The 18,526-nt window shown below is 44.2% G+C and overlaps 1 protein-coding gene across 1 annotated transcript in view; it reads left to right on the forward strand.

Moving 5' to 3' along the window:
* The window catches only part of LOC128703607 (uncharacterized), a 224,095-nt gene that overhangs the window by 195,912 nt on the left and 9,657 nt on the right, over positions 1-18,526 (forward strand). Inside the window, exons 16-19 of the mRNA XM_070101205.1 lie at positions 337-498; positions 2,578-2,681; positions 14,080-14,272; positions 14,508-14,587. Coding sequence (XP_069957306.1) covers positions 337-498; positions 2,578-2,681; positions 14,080-14,272; positions 14,508-14,587 — 539 coding nt within the window. The remainder of the gene's footprint in view (positions 1-336; positions 499-2,577; positions 2,682-14,079; positions 14,273-14,507; positions 14,588-18,526) is intronic.

An 18,526-nucleotide genomic window follows, 5' to 3' on the forward strand; every position in this document is an offset into this window, starting at 1 on the left:
CCCTGGCTCGTTAGTGAGGACTACAATGGCCTTGTTACCTCAGGATAGTGACTCCGCACCTTAATATCCTACCTTATCCCTTATGTCATCTTCGCCTGATTGCTAAAATCTTCCCCCAAAAGATGTATGATCCCTATGGGTTTAGCGCTGCCCTTGAACGTCATAATAATAATAATCTTTCAAAGGGGGTTCCTTTATGCAAGTGAAGGAATCTTTGCTCTAAGGATTTGTAGCTACCCTTCTCCTTTCCTTGGGTTAAACCTGATAATGTCTCATTCCCCATGCTAAAACAGAGGCTTCTTTCACATTTCAATTCGTTGCTTGCATCTGTTGCAGCTGTTGAAAGACAAGCAGCTGATCACGGTAATCATGGTATTGCTGGCGGTGGACGTGGTAATTGTCAGTGCGTGGGTTAGCGTTGATCCTCTTACCAGACACCTGCATAACCTCACCCTGGAGATGTCCACGGAAGATCGTGGCGTTGTCTACCAACCCCAGGTCAGTCGCTAAAGTCACGTCAAGTTAGGCAGGTCAGTCACCTCAGGTAAGATAGTTACGTCATTTTTTCGATCCTTTGAGGAGGGCGTAGGAAAGTGAGTATGTTGTTCATTGGTTCTCAAACATGGGTTCAACTGGGTTCTATACATACCACTTGTTTGTAAGTCGAAGCACCAATAATACCACTTGTTTGCAGGTTGACGAAACAGGAATTCGTTTGTTAGTTGAGACAAACGGGAACTTTACTCGTTACACAAATAACCCGCACTTACGAGACAAACTTATGCCGACGTTTCGGTCTTACTTTGACCATTATCAAGTCACACAGGAAGTCTACTCGTTTACAAGATAGTATTTAAACTGGCTGGTAGACTCTAGTACTCAAAACGGTGAATTATTCATATTCTTACCTTTCCAAAGGTGTCGACCAGTGACGTCAGTGTCGGCTCTCCCCCCCTCCCCACACACACGTGACCTGGCTTTAGTGATTATATGATGTTTGTATGAAGCGCTAAACCAGTGTTGGTCAGAGCAAGGGGGGTGGCACGGAGGCTCGATCCTACGTGCCACCTATCATGCTTATCTCTGCCTTGGCACTGTCTCTTTTAATTACCTGACATTAATCTTTGATCTGCTGCCTGTTTGGGGAGGAGTATATTGAGAAATGTATTGGATGATCGTGCTGTCTCGTTACTGTATAAAATTAACATGTATTATATGCACTTGTCGTGTTTGTGTGTGTTTGAGTGTGGCACTATGCAAAGTTTACTGCTGTTGAGCGTCACGCGTGTCTACTCGAGTGTCTGGAGGAGAGTGAAGGAGAGAGAGTGGAACTCATCCTTTTTATGTCTCTCTGAGTATACCACAAGATTCACACGTCCTAACTGGCTTTGATGGGCGCCGCCAGCACCACCCATGTGTTGACCACATACTGGTGACCTACCTGAGGTAACACTTAGATCAATATGGTATATATTGTGTATGTTTCGGGTCAGGTGGTGCATGGGCTGGAGAGCTGAGCTCAGTAGTGGCTATATTCTACTTCAGTAAAATTTGTTGGGCAAGTATTTGCGAGGTCATAAAACTGGCTGTCTTCTGAGAGATGGTGTTGGTAGGAGCGAGATGATTCTAACCACCACCTGCGACATAGGGAGGGTCCTTGATGACATTTAGAAAGTTCATGATATTGTTTTGGGCGTTACGTGTAAGGTACAGACGTCCTTTTAAGAATAAGTATCACGTTCCATTATATGACTTCATAATACAGATGTCGTGCCGAATAGGCAGAACTTGCGATTTTGGCTTAAATAGCAACGCTCATCTTGCAATATAGGACAAGTGAAAATTTGTGTATGCAATAATTTCACAGAAATCGTTCTGAACCTAAGGAAAAAAATATATTTCATTGTGTTTGTTTAGTATTAAATTACTGTAAACGTATTTAAAATATATTTAGTTGGGTTAGGCTAAAATAAATTGCACTTGTTATAATAAGGTTAGGTAAGTTTTCTAAGATTCTTTTGGTGCAAAATTAAAAATTTTTACATTAACATTAATGAAAAAAATATATCTTTAAACGTTCAAGAGAAAATTTTAGAAAGGACTTAATTTTAAATGAATTCTTGCTAATTGACCAGTTTTACATATTCGGCACGACATAGACATATGCAACTATATAATATAGGTACATACAGTAAATAAATATGGGTATATATGGCTACATAATAAAATGTAAGTATATGGTTATATGGTTTGATAATATAGGTAAGTAACGAGAGTATATATTATTCATAATATTTTTGAACTACTATTGATGTTCCTCGAATATAACATCACTGCTATGTTACATTCTTGATTTCTATTCCTCAGCTATTTTAATACCTTTTTGTTTTGGTTATTATAAGAGATTATTTTTCTGGTAACATTGCCTTGAAACGAAGATTACAATTGAGTTTGTTTAAATTGAAGAATATCCCAAGTTTGGTCACCACCTCAACCACAATCACCATCCCCTCACTACCCTCACCACCACCTTAACTACCACCACACTTGCATCGATCAACACACGTCTAACCACAGGTGGAGGTGTGCAGAAGTGAACACACAAGCGGCTGGCTTGGTGCTCTCTATGTCTACAAGGGTCTACTAGTGGCTGTCGGTGTCTACATGGCTTGGGAGACCAGGTAACTCTCTCTCTCTAATAATCTTTGTATAATTAAGTTTCCATAATTATACGCAGTTTGATTCTATTAAACAGGTTCATTTACATACAGTTATTAATGTCGTAATTAAGCGTGAAGTAATTAATATGGTTTGTGAATTTTTTTTCCTCTAATAAAATGTAACGTAGGAATATTACTTACATAATAGCGACATACGAGGGCGGTACAGCATTCACTACTAAAGACACTTATTCTGCATAAGATTCAGTGTGGTACAGTTTCGCCGTCTGTAAAGCTTTATTACGCCGTTAGCTTGAGCTCTTACTTTACAAAGCTCTTTATTGACTTGACAGTTATCTTTACATAAATGGTATACAGTGCAAACAAGATGAATGAGAGAGATGTGCAACATCTCTCTCATTCATCTTTTCTGGCAAGACGCTTCGCTACGTGTCAGGATTTTTGTTATTATTGCTAATAAAGAAGCGACTATTTTATTGGAGACAGTGGAAGAAGTGGAGAGGAATTTTATGGTATTTAGTCCATTAGCCTTCATAGAAAGTGTTCAGTCACTTAGCCTTTACAAAAAGTGTTCAGTCAGCGTAGATCAAGGCCAAGGGACTGAACATCACAGCCACAGCACCACAACGGTCACTACACCATCTGGGGTCGTACCACAACGGTCACTACACCATCTGGGGTCGTATACACCTGCTGGCTACAACTCTGGCTACCGCTGATAACAGCTGGATGAGATGTCTGGCAGGATCGTGGAGGTGGATTGCGTGTCACAAGGACTGGGTCCAGTGCAAGGAGGTTAATGAGTTGCAATGCTATCTCATACTCTAAAGTACACGGACATGCAACAGAGATGGAAATGTAGATGGAGTTAGAGATGGAAATAAGAGGTAAATACGGTAATGGAGATTAAAATGAGATATTAAAAGTATCGCAGTACTTAGAAGGGAACATTGACAGATTGATAAAGAAAATGCAATTAGCACTCACTGTGGAACTGTGAACTGGTCCAGTAGCCTTTATATTCTTCCCATTGTGTCCAGCTGTGGACACAAAGCGAAGCATAATGACCTTTCCGGCGACGTGGGAAGCGTCGGACCAATCACTGGTCACCAAAAGGACCTCGTACGGCCAATCAGCTCCATCTATTTGTACGTGTCTAAACTAAAGGAACCTGGGTGTGGTTGGCTGCTGAGGGAGTTGGTAGTGTTTAGTCGCTGGAGATGGTTGGTCGTCGGAATAGTTGGCTGTGCTTGGTCGCCTAAGCTGGTTGGTCGCTGGGTAGTTATATTTCGTCATTGGAGTTAGCTATAATATATTTGAAACCTGTTTATTATAACCTCATATATTAGGATTTCACCAATCTATCGTAAATAGCATCATCCATTTGTGTGTGTGTGTGTGTGTGTGTGTGCGCGTGCCCGCGCGTGCCCGCGCGTGCGTGCCTGCTTAAAAACGTGCGTGTGTGTCTAGGTTGGTGATGTGCTTGTACATGTGTGTGCGTGCTCAACACTGTGGTTGTGGGGCTGTATAAGTGCTTGCCTCTGATTGTGAGCGCTTGTGTCCTTGTCATCACCAGCGGTAGTGGTGGTGCTGGTGGCGGTGGAGCTGGTTATTACACTGGTTGTGTCCACCACCACTCTCTACCACAACTATTGCTACCACCAGTACCTCTTCTTCTCCCCATCTTTCTCATCTTTCCTGTCATCTTCCTTCTCATCTTTCCTCGTCAGGACAAAAGTCACATTAGGGACATTATAGTTCAGTCATCTTGTCTCTCAATATTTGTATCACTTTGCTCACCTTCCAAACATTTACATTTCACCCGTCATTAATATTTAGTAAATATCTGCTCGAGTACTTGAACATTCTTTTAGCTCTGTCTCTCTTATTCTCTTCAGTTAGTTAATAATAATACAGTCAAAACTAAGCGCTAAACCCACCAGGGTCATACAGCTTCAGTTAGTTAATTATTGAATCCAACAGTATTTTCTTCAGTATCTGAGGGACCCCGAGTGGATCTTAGTTCATCCAGATTATTTCCCATGACAGTCTATCAACGTATTGTTCTATATTATAGTTAGGGGAAATGTTAAACACGTAGGGGGTCACAGCGCCTCGGAAAATGGGAGGCAGTCGGGTTCTATCTAAGAAAGCTAAGAATAGATTCACTTCCCTAGATCAAAAGCCACTCAAGAAATCTCACTTTTGGTGCTATTTGTCTATTAGTCTCGCTGCAGTGTTTCTGGTGTAGTTACGTGTGGCTCTTCTATTTTAAGTGTTATAATTGCCGTAGATAGTCTGGGACCTTCTATAACAAATGATTCAGTTATGAGCCTGATTAGTCATCATATTCTGGAATTTACATTTTTTTAATATATCGGTTCAAATCGAAATATTTGACCATATCCCTGATAAGAAAGGGATGGAAGAAGGATGGAGAAGGATATAAAGGGATTGAGTAGGTCTGGGGAGGAGAGGACGTTGAAGGAGGAAGGCGATTAAAAGATAAATGGCACATCCACTTTTGATTTTTTACGTGATGTTGAATGTGTGGTTTGATCAACCCTCCATCCTCCTCCTCCCCCACTTCATCCTTTGCTCATCCACCTCCCTATGACTCCACATCTGCAGTATTCCCTAGACAAAACTATACATAGTCATATTGCTGAAGTGTATCTCCTCCATAGCAGTGGTCTGGGATTATCAGTTTACTGCTTCATAGACTTTCTGGGATTTCTTTTTGTATATACAACCTTTGTGAATGGCCCTGTCTACCTTGAGTTTGTTGATTTGTTAATCTGGTTTAAAACCTATCGACTGTACGAGGCACATTGAGGTTGTGCGTAATATATTCATCACCTGTCAAGAATACTTTAAGAGGATTAAAGCAAACTCTCAGTGAATTAAACCTCGCTATGGCTGCTAGTTGTAGTGGGGTTTATGGTATGTTGGGACATGTACGCACAGGTTTCTACCGATGTGAGGGGAAAGGGTGTGAAAGTGCTTTGGGGAGGATATGGGTGTTTTGAAGTTCTCCTGTAGGATACTTGTAGAGAAGTATACGACTTAAGGTAGTGAAGATATTTACTCTGGATAAATAATGGTTAGGTGGTTTGTAGTTGCCCATTGTTTTGTTTTTTTGGGAGGGTCCTTGTTTTAGCAAAATATGATACTTTAGCAGTGTGTTTCTACTTTATTCTATATGAACAAAAGCTGTTTCCCTATTATAATCCATCACACAGAATAGGTTGCATACAGTGCTGAAATATGTCAGCCTCATCTGGGAGACTTCAGTGGGGCAATGAGGATATCGTCAAGTATTCCATTAAAGGTTCATCAGTTACAACAGCTTCAAAGGTTTCCTTCCAGCAGCGCTGAGTTATTATTACTGAGGGTGGAGAGTGGTGGGGTGAATTAAGGTGGGCTACTTTGTAGTTGATCATCACTGGTACAAGGAGGAGGAGGTGGCTGTCACAGATAATATATACGAGCAATTTTGGAGATTGTTGACGGGAGAGCGAGTGGTTAGTGAGAGGGGAATATGTTTGGAGGAGGGGTTGGTTAATGCATATTCTGTTTGCATAGTGTGTTGTTAGGATGAGGCTTTGAGTTGTGTTTTGTTCGTCAGGATCTGTGGAGCTATGGTATTATATATTTTTTTTTGGGGGGGGGAATGAACATTTTATTGTTCTTTGGCAATCTCCTAAGCTTTCTTAAATTTTTGAAAGTCTTCCTAGAATATATTATCAGCTGAATCGCTAAATGCGAGAGGTTTCTTCCCTTGGGGAACATTTGCCAAAAACTAATATAATTTTTTGTTATTTCTTAATATTAAGGTCTATATTTTTCTAGTTAGTGAAAAACTAGATGTAACAACTTCCCCTGAGACTTCCTCTACTTACCAATCCTCCTTAAGTTTTTCTTGCACTGCTACGCTCATATCCAGCTGGATAGACTTTTTTGGTGTCTATTTTTCTCCCATTGTATTCAGTGTCTTGGTTCCTCTGCCCCATTACAACAATTGCTCTGTTCCGGTTTGTATTTTCCGTAGATCTGGGATTCCTTTGTCCCTGTGGCTTAAAGCACCACTTTCTGGATTACCTATGTCATTCTATTGTTCCATAGCAACGTCAGTTTTTCAAGGTGAATCCACAACTCTCGTATATTTCTCCCACAGCTGCCAGTTTTCTCTGTGTCCTTCAAATTCACAAAACTCGCTTCCAATTCTTCTCCCATTTCCTCGTCTCATAGTCTTCTCTCTCCTAGCTTTATTTACCCTACCCGATATCTCAGCTTTCAGTCGTTGCTCAAGCACAATTATTTCCATATGTCAGAGTTCCCTTCTAATATTTGTATCATCCCTTACCCTCTCCTGACGAATGTGTGTGTGTGTGTGTGTAACAGAGAGAGAAAGACAGTGGTCAATACTGTGGTCAATGCCCCGTGTGAAGAGCTCCACCTGTTGTGTTGTTGGTCCAACCTTTACCATCATTTTTTTTTTGTAAAGATTGTGTAAAGATTGCGGAAAGGGAAGCACAGAGATGAGATTTTAGTTGAGTTACGAAAAAAGATTGATGGTGTTCCCTCTCCCCGTTTCTCTCTTCTCTTTCTCTCCCTCGCTCTCGCTCTCTCTCTCTCTCTCTCTCTCTCTCTCTCTCTCTCTCTCTCTCTCTCTCTCTCTCTCTCTCTCTCTCTCTCCTGCAGCTGGGGAGACACATTCTATTGCTGATGCGTTGTGATTTGTTTGTTCATATTAATTAGCTATCTTTGAGGGAGACCTTAAGAGATTATGTGATTTTTTTCCTTCCTACTTTTCGATTTTACTTTGCTCATGACTCGAGAACACTTCATCCAATCGACTTGAAATTTTCATTACTTGTGTACGGTAACGAAGGCGAAGTTCTAGGACCAGTTGGCATGTTCACGTCCCCTGTGACCAAAGTTATTGATCCCATTCTAAACATCTTGGAATGGCTCTAAATCCTCAGTGGCGGAGCTTCTAGCGTTCACAAATTTCCCCAAAATTATGACGATGGCGAAGAGTGAAATTCAGATGTGTAGCTGCTGCAGATTTGGCGATTTTTGTGTGTTAAATACTGTGATATTTTTATTCCCGTTTAATCTTGCGCTAAATAAATTTCAGCTCACCTCTTTCGAATGGCTTCAAAATAACATGATGTATCTGAGAAACAGGATAGTACCCACGATAGTACCTATTAAATTTCGTTTGCGTGCAAGCAAGTTGTGAGGTAGTAAAATAGTAAAAAAATGGAATGGTTACAATCCAGCCATAACTGGAGAACAACTCATCTGATTGTCTTTAAATTTTTCACCTCTGTTGTGTTGTCTTGAACACAGGGATCACGCTGCTGATTGGCTTCAATTTTTTTTCGTATAGTAAGTTTATTCAGGTATACGCAAATGCAGTTACATAGATTATCATACATAGCAGCATAATATGTGTAGAGAACCTACACAATGGAAACAAGTCAGTGACTTGTTTCCATTGTGTCTGAACTTTGCTCAGACCTCTGCAACATAATTGTCCTCAAAGATTTGTTAAGTTATACCATGAATTAAGGAAAGATCCTGGACTTCACTTTACGAAATCAGACAAAGAAAATGGGATAGTAATTATGGACAACGTAGATTATAGGGAAAAAATAACATATTAGAAAACAAGGGAATTTACTTTCCCCTTAAGTCGTGCGAGTTGCCTCGTCTGCACTTCAGTTTGCCGGCCAACACCATCACCTTTCTTGACAGCTTCTGCATTTTGGTCTACAAGTCTGCCACTTTAACCATTTCCTCCTCCAAAAAATGCCTTGACTTCGTAAGGCCAAAAGTTCTCGTTTCTTCCACGCCAAGAGGACATTTCTGCACCAAAGAGATTTGTTTAAAGGGAGCTAGATATTTTTTTCATTTTGGAAAAAAATAATTTAGCATCTTTAAAAAAGTCATATAGCACCATGCGAATGGGAAGTAATTAGGTTTCAGCCTAGAAAGGGGAGGATAGTTAATTTTTCCCAATAAAAACCATTCAGCAGCATCTAGACACTTCTCATCAAGGGCCTTTTTTTGCAAAGATTCAGATAGGTAGGTAGCGTGTCTTCTGGTGAGCTGACGGAGTATCGAGGCTTCACCACTTCTGGTGCTGAATAACTCATGTGGAAAAGCTTAGAGAATGCTAGAATCGTTTGGAAAAACTTCATAAAATGTGAAAATATTTTCGAAAAATACTTTTTTTTTATTTCATAATAAAAAAAATTTTGTTCAGTTTCCCCTTAAAGTGCAATTTGTGTCATTTTTATAAAATAATTTATCCCCACTTTCTACATGAATTTTAATGTATTTTAATTAGGGTTTCTACACCTTCACTTTCCTCTCCTCCTGCACCTTCACTTTCCTCTCCTCCTGCACCTTCACTTTCCTCTCCTCCTGCACCTTCACCTTCCTCTCCTCCTGCACCTTCACCTTCCTCTCCTCCTGCACCTTCACCTTCCTCTCCTCCTGCACCTTCACCTTCCTCTCCTGTACAATATTTTACCTGCAGCGTGAAAGTTCACCTCATATTGCGTTTTCTTTTCCGTGACAAAGGGCGTGTTGCATTTTTTCCAATTAACGCTTTCTCCTCGGTTAACTCGATTTTTTTATTACATATACCGAGTCTGGCTTTGATATTTTTTTTGACCATCCTATGGGTCTGTTGACCATCCTATGGGTCTGTTGACCATCCTATGGATCTGTTGACATTCCTGTGGGTCTGTTGACCATCCTATGGGTCTGTTGACCATCCTGTGGGTTTGTTGACCATCCTGTGGGTCTGTTGACCATCCTATGGGTCTGTTGACATCCTATGGGTCTGTTGACCATCCTATGGGTCTGTTGACCATCCTATGTGTCTGTTGACCATCCTATGGGTCTGTTGACCATCCTATGGGTCTGTTGACCATCCTATGTGTCTGTTGACCATCCTATGGGTCTGTTGACCATCCTATGTGTCTGTTGACCATCCTATGTGTCTGTTGACCATCCTATGTGTCTGACCATCCTATGTGTCTGTTGACCATCCTATGTGTCTGTTGACCATCCTATGTGTCTGTTGACCATCCTATGTGTCTGTTGACCATCCTATGTGTCTGTTGACCATCCTATGTGTCTGTTGACCATCCTATGTGTCTGTTGGCCATCCTATGTGTCTGTTGGCCATCCTATGTGTCTGTTGACCATCCTGTGTGTCTGTTGACCATCCTGTGTGTCTGTTGACCATCCTATGTGTCTGTTGACCATCCTATGTGTCTGTTGACCATCCTATGTGTCTGTTGACCATCCTATGTGTCTGTTGACCATCCTATGTGTCTGTTGACCATCCTATGTGTCTGTTGGCCATCCTATGTGTCTGTTGACCATCCTATGTGTCTGTTGGTCATCCTATGTGTCTGTTGGCCATCCTATGTGTCTGTTGGCCATCCTATGTGTCTGTTAACCATCCTATGTGTCTGGTCATCCTATGTGTCTGTTGGCCATCCTTTGTGTCTGTTGGCCATCCTATGTGTCTGTTGGCCATCCTATGTGTCTGTTGGCCATCCTATGTGTCTGTTGGCCATCCTATGTGTGTTGACCATCCTATGTGTCTGTGTCTGTTGACCATCCTATGTGTCTGTTGGCCATCCTATGTGTCTGTTGGCCATCCTATGTGTCTGTTGGCCATCCTATGTGTCTGTTGACCATTCTGTGTGTCTTGGCCATCCTATGTGTCTGTTGGCCATCCTATGTGTCTGTTGGCCATCCTATGTGTCTGTTGACCATCCTATGTGTCTGTTGACCCTCCTATGTGTCTGTTGACCATCCTATGTGTCTGTTGACCATCCTATGTGTCTGTTGACCCTCCTATGTGTCTGTTGACCCTCCTATGTGTCTGTTGACCCTCCTATGTGTCTGTTGGCCATCCTATGTGTCTGTTGACCCTCCTATGTGTCTGTTGACCATCCTATGTGTCTGTTGACCATCCTATGTGTCTGTTGACCATCCTATGTGTCTGTTGACCATCCTATGTGTCTGTTGACCATCCTATGTGTCTGTTGACCATCCTATGTGTCTGTTGACCATCCTATGTGTCTGTTGACCATCCTATGTGTCTGTTGACCATCCTATGTGTCTGTTGACCATTCATTTACTTTGGACAGTCATACTGATGGACCTGAGGCACTTATCATTGATGGATCTGGGGCAGTCTTATTGATGCATCTGGGGCAGTCTTATTGATGCACCTGGGGCAGTCTTATTGATGCACCTGGGGCAGTCTTATTGATGCACCTGGGACAGTCTTATTGATGCACCTGGGGCAGTCTTATTGATGCACCTGGGACAGTCTTATTGATGCACCTGGGGCAGTCTTATTGATGCACCTGGGACAGTCTTATTGATACACCTGGGGCAGTCTTATTGATGCACCTGTGGCAGTCTTATTGATGCACCTGGGGCAGCCTTATTGATGCACCTGGGGCAGTCTTATTGATGCACCTGGGACAGTCTTATTGATGCACCTGGGACAGTCTTATTGATGCACCTGGGGCAGTCTTATTGATACACCTGGGGCAGTCTTATTGATGCACCTGTGGCAGTCTTATTGATGCACCTGGGGCAGTCTTATTGATGCACCTGGGACAGTCTTATTGATGCACCTTGGACAGTCTTATTGATGCACCTGGGGCAGTCTTATTGATGCACCTGGGGCAGTCTTATTGATGCACCTGGGACAGTCTTATTGATGCACCTGGGGCAGTCTTATTGATGCACCTGGGACAGTCTTATTGATGCACCTGGGACAGTCTTATTGATGCACCTGGGGCAGTCTTATTGATGCACCTGGGACAGTCTTATTGATGCACCTGGGACAGTCTTATTGATGCACCTGGGACAGTCTTATTGATGCACCTGGGACAGTCTTATTGATGCACCTGGGACAGTCTTATTGATGCACCTGGGACAGTCTTATTGATGCACCTGGGGCAGTCTTATTGATGCACCTGGGGCAGTCTTATTGATGCACCTGGGACAGTCTTATTGATGCACCTGGGGCAGTCTTATTGATGCACCTGGGACAGTCTTATTGATACACCTGGGGCAGTCTTATTGATGCACCTGTGGCAGTCTTATTGATGCACCTGGGACAGTCTTATTGATGCACCTGGGACAGTCTTATTGATGCACCTGGGACAGTCTTATTGATGCACCTGGGACAGTCTTATTGATGCACCTGGGACAGTCTTATTGATGCACCTGGTGCGGTATTATTGATATATCTGAAGCGGTCTTATCACTGGTGTACCTGGGGTGGGGCGCCACTTGGAAACCTAATGAATAGGCAATGAGGCGTTCTAATTATTCCTATCACCGTTCATTGGGATGAACGTAGGAGTTGTGTGTGCAGTTAGTTTGAAAGGAATATTTTTTTTTTTACCTTTTGTTAGCGTTGCTCTTTAATGCCTGCTACCATTATTGGTGCTGTTGCTACTGGTGTTGCTACTGCTGTTGGTGTTGCTGCTGCCGCTATTGCTGATGCTACTTCTGCTGTTGGTGCAGCACATCGGCTAAATATGAGGAGTAACACCTCATTTGAATGTAGGATGCGAGGTGCTAGACCTCACCTAGACATGAGAGGTAAGATGCTACACCTCACCTAGACGTGAGAGGTAAAGTGCTACACCTCACCTAGATGTGAAAGGTGAGGTGTCACCCAGACACACACACACACACCAGGGCACCTTTCACGATAATTAGACAAGATGTCACCCACTTAGCAAAGTTCTGAGAGTGAAGTGTTGTGTGCCTGTCTCACCTCCCTCATACCTCACAACCACTACCACTGCCATGCATGGCCCCAACTCCACAAACTTCAGGTTAAATATAAGAGTGTGAGAGTAGCACTCGGCACACAAGTGGTCTTGTACTGGCACGAACTTAGGAAGCCTCAGCCACTGAGGAAGACTCGCCCGAGGCTTCATAACATTTACCAAAATGCAGAAAGTCAAGTTCAAGAAACCCAGAAATGTTTTTTCTGTTATTCTAGGCTTTTGATAATTTTGATATCCCTGGTTTATATTTTTTTGTCTAGTCGAACTGCAAAGAATGTGTGTTTGGCAGAGCTAAGATTAGCTTTCAGGATTCTCAACGAAGAATCGTTCGGGACACTATAGTACGTATGTCAGGTACATCAAGCTTACAGCACCAACATGGAAGCCACAACTGATAAAGCATGTCGAGAAACTGGAGAAAATGCAGAGGTTTGCAAGGAAACTAAACTTTGAGGAAAATGAATCTGACGATAATAGGGGGTAGGAAAGCCAATGAAGACATTTTAATTGCATACTAAGTACTCAGAGAACTTAATAGGATTCACAGTGATAAACCGCATGAGAGGCGGAAAACTAGTACACGAGGGCACAGTTGGAATTTCAAAATGCAAATGAGCCACAGGGATGTCAGGATGTATATCTTCAGCTTCAGGGTGGTCAAGAAGCGGAATGACCTGTACCAAGAAATGATGGAAGCTCAGTAAATGATTTGGAGATTAGATATTTTAGGTCCCACGAGGCCAAAAGGAAGTTAACCCGGCAAGCGGCCGGTCAGGAGGAAGACAAGGAGCCGAGACACGATCCCTGCGATGAAAAAAGGCGAGTATTGTGTGAATTTACACACACACACACACACAAATACAAACCCTGGACCCCTGCAACCACTTATAGGTGAGTACGTACACACACACACACACACACACACACACACACACAGAAGTATGATAAAGCTCATGGTTCAGGGAGAGTGACCCAGTAGCGACCAGTGAAGAGGCGGGACCAGGAGCTATGACTCGACCCCTGCAACCACAACTACATATCTTTCGTAAATTGTCTTCGACAGGGAGGTAACTAACACAGAAATACACCTCGCATGTTAATATTCTAGTCCAGTCCTGGTTTTTCCAAGCTTCCAGCCATTGTTCCTTTACGTACAGAACTTACGTTGTGAAAATTTTTGTACAGCAGGGGAATTCTTTACTTCAGATGAGCTCTTGGCTGGAACCTCAAGACGCGAACTCAGACCAGAGAGTAAAAGTTTGTATACTTGTAGTAAATTTATCTTTAAATAAATACTTAGTTACAGATCCGTATGTTCCATTGTGGAGAGAGGTGTTGTAGAGAGGAGTGAGGATGTAGCAACTGGGACACGCCATTATAGCGAGGACATAGTTACCGAGGAAGTTACTATAGATATGAAATGATTTCTGGGTTAAGTAAGGTGCGAACACGTTACTGCAATTAGGACATGGTTACCAAGTCACCTTACAATTGAAGTGAGTCATAACTAAGCAGTGCGTGTGTGTCTGTCTGTCTCTCAGGCACGTGAAAATCCCGGCACTGAACGACTCCCAGTACATCGGGATGAGTGTGTACAACGTAGTCATCACGTCCATCATCGTCATCGTGGCCGCTAACATCATCGGAGAGAGGACCACCCTTGCTTATGTCATCATTACTACCCTCATCTTCACGTCAACAACCACAACACTTTGTTTACTCTTCATCCCTAAGGTGAGTCACTTTCGCCAGAGAGAGAGAGAGAGAGTAGGAACACTACCTGACAGGATGTAATGCATGCACGTAATTAATTCATAAAGCCATGTAATGTATTCTGTTATTTACACAAATAACACTAACCCCAGTGCATACAAAGGAAGAGGAGAGTAGCTCCAGTTCCCAAGGTGAAGAGCATGAAGGTGTGTAGGGTGTAACAGGTGTATATTAGTGACAGTTACCCTTATTGCAGATCCTCACCATAATGAGACGTGCGGAGGGTGACCCCATCGTGGAGAGTATGGGACTTAAGATCCAATCTAACACCCGCAGGTGAGTCCATCACTCCAAACAGTTCTCCAATACACTTACATGTATATCCATTCTGTACTGCAAAAATTACAACTGCGCCTCATAATATAAAGAGACTACAAATGATGTGTAAAGCACATTGAAATGGTATAAATAGGTCCAGTATTTGGGCATCATTATAGACGGAACGCTACACCTGTACAGCAGACGTGTTGTAATCAACTTTATATTAGATTAAGACTGCTTCGTAGACGAAACTTTTCGTCAAGAAAGATACCTAAGTGTTGCAGTTCTGTCTTACTAAAGAATTCCTTTTGAGCTCTTTTTGTTCCTCTTGCGTATTAATATAAATCCAAGCAGTCTGTTAGCCTTATTACGTACGCTACTGCATTGCTGCTTTTCTCATTTGTTTCTGCTTACCGCCATCAAGAAGTTCTTGTAACATTCTCTCTGATCAAGTTATGATACATATCCAGGAAAGTTTTTCTTCTGTATTTTCCCCCCTGTTTGTCTTTCATTACCCAGTGTTTCTAAATGTGTTTCTTCAACGTCTTGCTTGATTTTTCTGATCTTTTTAATTGACTTTCTTGGTATTGCTGAACTCCATAATATCAATAAGCATTCTTATCCTAAATACACTCGTTCCTCTGGATGATGGTGATGGTGCTAGTGTTGCTGGTGGTGGTAGTAGTGTTGCTGGTGGTGGTAGTAGTGTTGCTGGTGGTGGTAGTGTTGCTGGTGGTGGTAGTAGTGTTGCTGGTGGTGGTAGTGTTGCTGGTGGTGGTAGTAGTGTTGCTGGTGGTGGTAGTAGTGCTGGTGGTGGTAGTAGTGTTGCTGGTGGTGGTAGTAGTGTTGCTGGTGGTGGTAGTAGTGTTGCTGGTGGTGGTAGTGTTGCTGGTGGTGGTAGTAGTGTTGCTGGTGGTGGTAGTAGTGTTGCTGGTGGTGGTAGTAGTGTTGCTGGTGGTGGTAGTGTTGCTGGTGGTGGTGGTAGTGTTGCTGGTGGTGGTAGTAGTGTTGCTGGTGGTGGTAGTGTTGCTGGTGGTGGTAGTAGTGTTGCTGGTGGTGGTAGTAGTGTTGCTGGTGGTGGTAGTGTTGCTGGTGGTGGTAGTAGTGTTGCTGGTGGTGGTAGTAGTGTTGCTGGTGGTGGTAGTAGTGTTGCTGGTGGTGGTAGTAGTGTTGCTGGTGGTGGTAGTAGTGTTGCTGGTGGTGGTAGTAGTGTTGCTGGTGGTGGTAGTGTTGCTGGTGGTGGTAGTAGTGTTGCTGGTGGTGGTAGTAGTGTTGCTGGTGGTGGTAGTAGTGTTGCTGGTGGTGGTAGTAGTGTTGCTGGTGGTAGTAGTAGTGTTGCTGGTGGTAGTAGTGTTGCTGGTGGTGGTAGTAGTGTTGCTGGTGGTGGTAGTAGTGTTGCTGGTGGTAGTAGTGTTGCTGGTGGTGGTAGTAGTGTTGCTGGTGGTGGTAGTAGTGTTGCTGGTGGTGGTAGTAGTGTTGCTGGTGGTGGTAGTAGTGTTGCTGGTGGTAGTAGTGTTGCTGGTGGTGGTAGTAGTGTTGCTGGTGGTGGTAGTAGTGTTGCTGGTGGTGGTAGTAGTGTTGCTGGTGGTGGTAGTAGTGTTGCTGGTGGTAGTAGTGTTGCTGGTGGTAGTAGTGTTGCTGGTGGTGGTAGTAGTGTTGCTGGTGGTGGTAGTAGTGTTGCTGGTGGTGGTAGTAGTGTTGCTGGTGGTGGTAGTAGTGTTGCTGGTGGTAGTAGTGTTGCTGGTGGTGGTAGTAGTGTTGCTGGTGGTGGTAGTAGTGTTGCTGGTGGTGGTAGTAGTGTTGCTGGTGGTGGTAGTAGTGTTGCTGGTGGTAGTAGTGTTGCTGGTGGTGGTAGTAGTGTTGCTGGTGGTGGTAGTAGTGTTGCTGGTGGTGGTAGTAGTGTTGCTGGTGGTGGTAGTAGTGTTGCTGGTGGTAGTAGTGTTGCTGGTGGTGGTAGTAGTGTTGCTGGTGGTGGTAGTAGTGTTGCTGGTGGTGGTAGTGTTGTTGGTGGTGGTGGTAGTGTTGCTGGTAGTGTTGCTGGTGGTGGTAGTAGTGTTGCTGGTAGTGGTGGCGATAGTAGTGGTGTTGGTGGTGGTGGTAGTGTTGCTGGTAGTGGAGGCGATAGTAGTGGTGTTGGTGGTGGTGGTAGTGTTGCTGGTGGTGGTGGCAGTGTTGCTGGTAGTGGCGGTAGTGTTGCTGGTGGTGGTAGTAGTGTTGCTGGTGGTGGTAGTAGTGTTGCTGGTGGTGGTAGTGTTGCTGGGGGTGGTGGTAGTGTTGCTGGTGGTGGAACTAGTGTTGCTGGTGGTGGTAGTGTTGCTGGTGGTGGTAGTAGTGTTGCTGGTGGTGGTAGTAGTGTTGCTGGTGGTGGTAGTAGTGTTGCTGGTGGTGGTAGTGTTGCTGGTGGTGGTAGTAGTGTTGCTGGTGGTGGTAGTAGTGTTGCTGGTGGTGGTAGTGTTGCTGGTGGTGGTAGTAGTGTTGCTGGTAGTGGTAGTAGTGCTGGTGGTGGTAGTAGTGTTGCTGGTGGTGGTAGTAGTGTTGCTGGTGGTGGTAGTGTTGCTGGTGGTGGTGGTAGTGTTGCTGGTGGTGGAAGTAGTGTTGCTGGTGGTAGTAGTGTTGCTGGTGGTGGTAGTAGTGTTGCTGGTGGTGGTAGTAGTGTTGCTGGTGGTGGTAGTAGTGTTGCTGGTGGTGGTAGTGTTGCTGGTGGTGGTAGTAGTGTTGCTGGTGGTGGTAGTAGTGTTGCTGGTGGTGGTAGTGTTGCTGGTGGTGGTAGTAGTGTTGCTGGTGGCGGTAGTAGTGTTGCTGGTGGTGGTAGTAGTGTTGCTGGTGGTGGTAGTAGTGTTGCTGGTGGTGGTAGTAGTGTTGCTGGTGGTGGTAGTAGTGTTGGTGGTGGTAGTGTTGCTGGTGGTGGTAGTGTTGCTGGTGGTGGTAGTAGTGTTGCTGGTGGTGGTAGTAGTGTTGCTGGTGGTGATAGTGTTGCTGGTGGTGGTAGTAGTGTTGCTGGTGGTGGTAGTAGTGTTGCTGGTGGTGGTAGTGTTGCTGGTGGTGGTGGTAGTGTTGCTGGTGGTGGAAGTAGTGTTGCTGGTGGTAGTCGTGTTGCTGGTGGTGGTAGTAGTGTTGCTGGTGGTGGTAGTGTTGCTGGTGGTGGTAGTAGTGTTGCTGGTGGTGGTAGTAGTGTTGCTGGTGGTGGTAGTAGTGTTGCTGGTGGTGGTAGTAGTGTTGCTGGTGGTGGTAGTAGTGTTGCTGGTGGTGGTAGTGTTGCTGGTGGTGGTAGTAGTGTTGCTGGTAGTGGTAGTAGTGCTGGTGGTGGTAGTAGTGTTGCTGGTGGTGGTAGTAGTGTTGCTGGTGGTGGTAGTGTTGCTGGTGGTGGTGGTAGTGTTGCTGGTGGTGGAAGTAGTGTTGCTGGTGGTAGTAGTGTTGCTGGTGGTGGTAGTAGTGTTGCTGGTGGTGGTAGTAGTGTTGCTGGTGGTGGTGGTAGTGTTGCTGGTGGTGGTAGTGTTGCTGGTGGTGGTAGTAGTGTTGCTGGTGGTGGTAGTAGTGTTGCTGGTGGTGGTAGTGTTGCTGGTGGTGGTAGTAGTGTTGCTGGTGGCGGTAGTAGTGTTGCTGGTGGTGGTAGTAGTGTTGCTGGTGGTGGTAGTAGTGTTGCTGGTGGTGGTAGTAGTGTTGGTGGTGGTAGTGTTGCTGGTGGTGGTAGTGTTGCTGGTGGTGGTAGTAGTGTTGCTGGTGGTGGTAGTAGTGTTGCTGGTGGTGGTAGTAGTGTTGCTGGTGGTGATAGTGTTGCTGGTGGTGGTAGTAGTGTTGCTGGTGGTGGTAGTAGTGTTGCTGGTGGTGGTAGTGTTGCTGGTGGTGGTGGTAGTGTTGCTGGTGGTGGAAGTAGTGTTGCTGGTGGTAGTCGTGTTGCTGGTGGTGGTAGTAGTGTTGCTGGTGGTGGTAGTGTTGCTGGTGGTGGTAGTAGTG

This window comes from Cherax quadricarinatus, chromosome 76 (assembly GCF_038502225.1).
Source record: "Cherax quadricarinatus isolate ZL_2023a chromosome 76, ASM3850222v1, whole genome shotgun sequence".
Lineage (NCBI taxonomy): Eukaryota > Metazoa > Arthropoda > Malacostraca > Decapoda > Parastacidae > Cherax > Cherax quadricarinatus.